Below are 7384 nucleotides of genomic sequence, written 5' to 3' on the forward strand. Positions count from 1 at the left end.
GCTTCAGGTGGTCTTCCGGAGGGGGTAACCATGGCGGGAAGTCTAGGAGGATGGAAGAGCAGAAGGCTGTTTGTGGATGAGGCTCCTCAGGAGAGTGTTTCTCCAGCTTGCAAGAGCTGGAGAATCACCTCAGGCACTGGTTAAAAATACAGACTCCCCAGGTCCCTCACCTGGAGATCTGGATTCAGCAGGCGAGTTGAGGAATTGATAGCTATTTTTACAAGCTTTTCAGCTGAGTCTTGTAACCGGGCAGCTTAGAAAACATCACACTGCGGCAGTTTAGCCCCAGTGAATGTATTCCCGGGGCATAGAGGTGTGGACCCGTGCTGGTACGTAGGGGAAGGCTGGTGATCTGGTCTGAGAGGGGCATATTGTGCAGTGGGGATGAGGCTGGAGAGGCAAGCAGGGTGAGATGGCAAAGGGCCTGTGTGTCAGGGGTGCTGGCATCTGGCATCAAATGGGGGTGTGTACACAGCCAGGCCATCTGCCTTTTGTCCCTAAAGATCTCACAAGTCTGCCCCACAGACACGCAGATCTGCAAGAGCCAAGGAGTCAAGGTCAAAGGACAGCCACATGTTACTCCAAGTGGCTCCCTCTTTTCTAAGTGTGTGTAGACCTCTGTGGATGTGGGTCCCAGGACAGGCAAAGCAGGCTGTGGCCAAGCCTCTCCAAGTGTGGTCCACGCATCGGCACAAGGGCATTAGTCAGGCCTCATCCCAGCCCTGATGACCCTGCCTCTTGATAAGCTCAGATGGTTCATATGCTCGTTGAAGTTCAGAGACCACCAGCCCAAATACCCATTTTACAGATGATGAAACTGAGGCCCAGAAAGGGGAGTGACACACTCTGAGTCAAGTGACAATGGGTAGCAGAGCCAAGACCAGACTCCAGATGCCACGCTGCTCATCTCTCTGGGCAAGTGTCCAAAACAAACAAACAAAATGTTGACTAGAACCTGCCGTGGCCTCTGAAAATCTTGGGGTCAGGCTGGGTGGAGCAAAGAAAGATCACCATGAAAATCAGGTCACCTCTGTCCTGGTCCCCAGGAGGTGACTGGACCCCCTGCATTTTTAATTTTCTTCCTACCGAGGCCTTCCCTGGTGGCTCAGGTGGTAAACACTCTGCCTGCAATGCAGGAGACCCAGGTTTGATCCCTGGGTCAGGAAGATCCCCTGGAGGAGGGCATGGCAACCCAATCCAGTATTCTTGCCTGGAGAATCCCATGGACAGAGGAGCCTGGTGGGCTACGTACGGTCCATATAGGGTCAAAAAGAGTGGGACACAACTGAGTGACTAATATTTTCACCTACCCTCACCTCTTCTCTGGCTTCTAATCAGACAAACCTGCCACTTCCCTCCCCTTCTCCCCTCTGTCTCCAATCTTTAGACTCAAGGGCTTTGAAAAAAAGAGACTGGGCCACTGGGGACGCCAGGTATAGACAGAACCAGGCAAAGGACAGCAAATTAAAACACGGGTGGTTGCTGGGCTATGGAGGCTCGTCCATCACAGCGGACACAGGAGTCAGTACACCATCTAGTCCCACGTCCTGAGGTCCAGGGAGCTCTGTGATAAGGCCACTTCCCAAAGCCGAGGACAAGGCTCTCTCTGCATCAAGACGGTCCCAGTAGAAACATGAGACGTGGTTCCGCCAGGGCCGGGGTGTGTTTGGGATGAAATTCGAGGCTCTGTGTGCCCTACTTTTGAACAGGGGACAGCAAGGCCTTGTTTCTGAGTCTGTTTGGGTTGGGGGGTCAGATGTCGCACCAGTGTGTCCCCAGGTGACTGGAAAATGAGAGCTGACGCTTTGGAGAGAATAACGGTCAAGTACAAACCCAAGTTTCTCTGTTGCCCCCTCACTCGCCAGGTTTTGTCTAAAGGGTAATAAAGATACTAGTAGAATACACCTTAAAAGAGTTTTATAAACTTGGACCAAAAACTGGCCAAGAGACCATTTTTTTTTACCAACATTTTGTACTGGGCTCTATCCAGGGGTCAGCAAATTTTTCTGTAAAAGGCCAGATATTATTTTAGGCTTGTGGGCTGTATGCTCTCTCTGTTTTGATTCTTCAACTCTGCCCAACTAATCCACTGCCACGAGAAAGCAGCCATTGAGGATACGAGAGTGAATGAGCTTGGCTGTTGTTTCAATAAAACTTTATTGATAACAACAGGCCGTGGGACAGAGTCTGTCTGCTTCTGTTCTAGATCAGTGATACTCATTCTTGGTTGTTCGTCAGAAGCCCTCAGGCTCCCTGGGCTCTGATCCTTCAGATGGATTTAAATGGTCTGGGGCACAGCCTGGACTTTGGGATTTTTCAAGGCTACCCGAACAATTCTAATGCACAAGGATCTAAGCCAACCAGCCTTGTTTCAGCCTCTTGGGATAACTGGCAATGCCTGCCACTCTGGGTCCAGAGTACCTATTGCGGTTACCTGATGACAAAGCTGTGGGTGTCAATCTCCTGCCCGCAGCCGCTGTTCAGCAAGACCCCGGAGTTGCCCACGATGGCACACGTCCCGAAGTGTTTGTTTTTCAGTGGAGACGTTCTGGGGAGAAGCTCATAGAGGTTCTGGGACACGTTCATTGTGCTGTCTCGGTCGAAGATGTAATGAATAATGTCTCCGGGTTTCAGGGTCCCCTTGAGGACAGAAATGTCCTTTTCAGCATCCAAGAACTTTAAGATTTGCTTCCTGCAAAAGCCAAACACACATGAGAAAAGAGTCTGCTGTTGCCAGCTGCCTTTTGCCCGCCTGGCTTTTCCTCTCCTCGGTCACCCTGCAGAGCTGCCGCAGACCCGAACCCAGGTGAAGTGAGAGGTCAGATGCCCTCTGAGAACGGGTTCCAGGCAGACTGGCAAAATGGTCCTGAGGCCAATCTGGTGGCTGTGCTCACACCCCGTTTCTAAGAGACAAGACACCCGCCCTGGGAAATGACGTCCTTAGGACTCAATGCTAGTTCATCACGGAGGGACCTGGAAGGAAGGGTGACCCATTGAGCTGGTTTGCCTAGGAAAGCACGGTCTTAGACTGAAAGCTCTGTGCCCCAGGGGCAAACTGTGTCCCTGAATCTTGGGCAAACCCAGACTGTAGTCATCCTATGTCAAACCCCCTTCTCTGAGCGGGATTCAGGGTCACCATCTGACAAGCAGTCCTGAATTAGGAACAGGAAACTGAGATGACCCTTGTCCCTTCTTCCTCAGAGCCCATTTTCCTCCCTGGCAGCCTTGTCTGGCCACAGTGGGGGTGTGTCAATACTCCCCCTTGGTGGGCCCGAGAACACGGCCTCAAGTCTGTGCGCTGGTCCTTTCTGGGTTGTGTGGTTTATGGCCCTCCTCACCGCTATCTAGCTTGGAGTTTGTCAATTGTGATTTGCGAAGCCCAGAGAGGTCTGGTCCCATAGAGCAGCATTGCTTTGTGTTGAGGACAAAACAAAAGGACATCTCTCTTGGCTCCAGGGTGAGTTCTAGGGGGAAAGTTCCAGAATTATCTAGCAAAGCACATAAATGGGATGGGATGTGGTCAGAAAAGGGACCAGAATCCTTTCAGAATCCCCTGGGGAATTTTATCCCAAGAAGCTGGGGATCCTAACTGGAGGTTTTGTTGTAAGAACTGTGTATGTCCCAAGGGCTTCCCTGGAGGTTCAGATGGTAAAGAGTCTGCCTGCAGTACAGGAGATCTGGGTTCAATCCCTGGGTCGGGAATATCCCCTGGAGAAGGGAATGGCTTCCCTTTCCAGTATTCTTGCCTGGAGAATCCCATGGACAGAGGAGCCTGGCAGGCTATAGTCCATGGGGTTGCAAAGAGTCAGACATGACTGAGTGACTAACACACACACACACACACTGCCCCAAAGATTTTTAGAAATGATTCAAGTCATCAGGAGAAGGAAATCTGGTACTCAGATCAGCTGGAATTAACTTCACTTCCTGTAGCAAGCAAGCCCCCATATAGAACGGATAGGATGAGACTGTTCTTTTCCACCAAGCTCCAGAGGGACAGGACCATCACACATTTTGCAAATGTAAGGATTTGCAAGGTTGCTGCCCCATTGAACAGACGGTAACACTGATCCCTGACAGTCTGTGCGCTCTGAGATGGTCACAACCTGTGATGTATCCTGGTGGGGTGCACATTCAATCACTTGAGGAACCATAAACAATTCAGAAGGTCCAGGTTGATGCCTGAGAAATCCTGATTCTCAGCATGACCCGGGTCTCAGCCCGCTTTGACAGGCTCCACAGGGGACTCAGGTGGGTCCAGGTTTGGGAGCCTTTGGCATTGCCCAAGGGTGGCTAGAATGCTTGACAGGGCATGACGCTCTATTTCCACTGGTTTTGCCTTATTAATGACCTGAATCTTGCGTTTTCATGCATGGGAAATCACCCTTGATGAATAATTTCTATCTCCTAATGGAAAACAGAGGCATTGTTTTTATTTACTGAACCTTTACCAAAGATGATGCAAGTGACAAACTAATATGGCTTGGAAATCGCTGAAACCTTTGCAATTGCTTACCCCAGAGTATTTAAAAGCAAAGAGCCCCCAGAAAGCCCATAGAGAAACTCCTCTGTGCCTGAATTAATTTCTAACTAATTATGAGAAATTACTACCAATTATTAAACAGCATTCCAAATCACTCACAGAATCTTTATTATGAATAATGTTGGTGACTAATTGAAGGAAGATGAAGGAGATCCTTTTCCCCGCTGGGTGAAGGCACGTTGTTCCTGCCGAGGTGGCTGTGTGCTTGCAGGCTCCCCACGAAGGCCACAGTCTGTTCTTCTCCAAAGGGGTGGGGATATCCTTTTCTCTACCCGGTGGTGGGAGAAAGGGCAAGTGGAGATCACAGGTGGGCTTGTTCTGGCAGAAAGTTTTCATTCACAGGTGGTACGCATGTGTGCTCAGCCACTCGGTCGTGCCCGACTCTTGAGACCCCGTGGACTGGAGCCTGTCAGGTCCGTGGGATTTGCCAGGCAAGAATACTGGAGTGGGTTGCCATTTCCTTCTCCAGGGGATCTTTCCAACCCAGGAACCAAACCTGCATCTCCTGCATTGGCAGCCAGTTTCTTTACCACTGAGCCACCCTGCGGTGAATGAAAGTGAAAGAGTTGCTCAGTCATGTCTGACTCTGAGACCTCATGGACTGTAGCTCACCAGGCTCCTGTCCATGAGATTTTCCAGGCAAGGATACTGGAATGGATTGCCATTCCCTTCTCCAGGGGATCTTCCCCACCCAGGACTGGAATCCAGGTCTCCTCAATTGCAGGCAGATTCTTTATCATCTGAGCCACCAGGGAAGCCTGGGGTGAATAGGGGCTCCCCAAAATATATGGGGCTTCCCTGGTAGTTCAACTGGTAAAGAATCCACCTGCAGAGCAGGAGACCCTGGTTTGATTCCTGGGTTGGGAAGTTCCGCTAGAGAAGGGCTAGGCTACCCACTCCAGTATTCTTGGACTTCCCTTGTGGCTTAGCTGGCAAAAAATCCGCCTGCAATGCACGAGACCTGGGTTCAATATCTGGGTTGGGAAGATCCCATGAAGAGGGAAATGGCAACTCACTCCAGTATTCTTGCCTGGAAAATCCCCATGGACAGAGGAGCCTGGCAGGCTACAGCCCATGGGGCAGCAAAGAGTCAAACACAACTGAATGACTAAGCACAGCACAGCCCAGACCAAATATATGTCCAGCTCCTAACTAGCTCAGTTGGTAAAGAATCCGGCTGCAATGTAGGAGACCCTGGTTTGATTCCTAGGTGGGAAAGATCTGCTGGAGAAGGGCTAGGCTACCCACTCCAGTGTTCTTGGTCTTCCCTTGTGGCTCAGCTGGCAAAAAAAATCCGCCTGCAATGTAGGAGACCTGGGTTCAATCCCTGGGTTGGGAAGATTGCCTGGAGAAGGGAAAGGCTACCCACTCCAGTGTTCTGGTCTAAAGAATTCTATGGACTGTATAGTCCAGTCCACAAAGAGTCAGACACGACTGAGCGACTTTCACTTCACTTTCACTTTTCTAACCCTTGGGAACTGCGAGGTGGTATATTTGGAAACAGCATCGTTGCAAATGTAATTAAATTAAGGATCTCGAGGTCATCTTGATTACCCCGCTGGGCCTAAATCCAATGACAAGTGCCCTTATCAGAGACAGGAGAGGGGACGCACGGACACAGAGGGAAAGGCTCTGTGAAGACGGGGCAGAGACGAGCGGCTCGGCCACACGATGGGGAGTGCCTGGAGTCAGCAGAAGCTGGAAGGGGTGAAGACAGAGTCTCCCCTGGAGCCTTCAGAGGCCACGCTCAGAATTCTGGCCCCCAGAACAGTAAGAGAATGCATTTTCTTTTGTCTGAAGTCATCAAGTTGGTGGAAATTTGTTACAGCAGCCTCAGGCCTAGTGCTCCCCAGGGCCGCTGACCAGGGGTCAGTAAGGGCAGGCTGGCAGCTGCTGGGGTATAAGACGAAGGCCGGGTCCCCATCACGGGGACCTCAGAAGAGACCCTGAATGAGGGAGGCAGAAGGGAGGTGACAGGGGTCCACTCCTTCAGGCACTTTCTCAGCTGCCAGCCCTTCCAGCTAATCCTCCCTACTCCCCACACCTCCTCAGGTCCCAAAGCCAAGCTTCAAGAACCAGGGGGTGGGGGCACCTGAAGGGGGCAGCTCCCCACTTTTCGTGGTGGCCCTTCCGGTGGCTAAGGTCAAGGCTGATCACCGGGCCCCTGCCCCCTGTTCTCAGCCTTCTCCCTGTGATGTCAGAGCTTTCCCGCCTGGTCCTGGCTACCACACCAGCATCCCCTCCTCCCTTCGTCCCAAGGGGTGCTCCAGCAACGCTGAGCACAGACACCAGACTTCAGGCAGCAGCGTGGCATGCCTGGCAAACTCCTAAGTATCCCTCAAAACCCACTGCTCCTGGCAAGGTCTCTCCTGGCCGGCCCTCTTAGTTCCCTTACAAAATGAAGCGCTCAGCTCAGTAGGAGCTTTCCCTATCTATTTCTATGAGGTAACGCTGCCCATTGCCAGCATCTCACTGCCATGCTCTAGCTCTGTGACACTTGTGTCTCCTGCGAGCATGTCTGATTCACATCAGCTCCCAGCACAACATCTGCAAGGCAATGGTTGGGCTATACTGACCAGTCTGTGCCGGGTGTACCGCGGCTCTGTCAAAGCCAAGTGGCCACCGTGCTGACCTTGGAATCCCTCCCCCATAGCTCCCCATTCCCACCGCCCAACAGTGACCACACCGCTCTGGAAACATCGCTCCGTAAACATCAGGACAAGAGGGGCTTCCCTGGGGGCCCAGTGGTGGTGAATCCACAGGAGACACGGGTTTGATCCCAGATCTGGGACGACTCCTCATGCCAAGGGGCAGCTGAGCCTGCACCACGACTACTGAGCC

General features: G+C 51.8%; 1 protein-coding gene across 1 annotated transcript in view; it reads right to left on the reverse strand.

Moving 5' to 3' along the window:
- ST8SIA2 (ST8 alpha-N-acetyl-neuraminide alpha-2,8-sialyltransferase 2) overlaps nt 1–7384 on the reverse strand; it is a 34138-nt gene that overhangs the window by 17784 nt on the left and 8970 nt on the right. The window contains exon 5 of the mRNA XM_010832179.1: nt 2435–2692. Coding sequence (XP_010830481.1) covers nt 2435–2692 — 258 coding nt within the window. The remainder of the gene's footprint in view (nt 1–2434; nt 2693–7384) is intronic.

The sequence above is a fragment of the Bison bison genome, unplaced genomic scaffold (assembly GCF_000754665.1).
Source record: "Bison bison bison isolate TAMUID 2011002044 unplaced genomic scaffold, Bison_UMD1.0 scf7180017860443, whole genome shotgun sequence".
Lineage (NCBI taxonomy): Eukaryota > Metazoa > Chordata > Mammalia > Artiodactyla > Bovidae > Bison > Bison bison.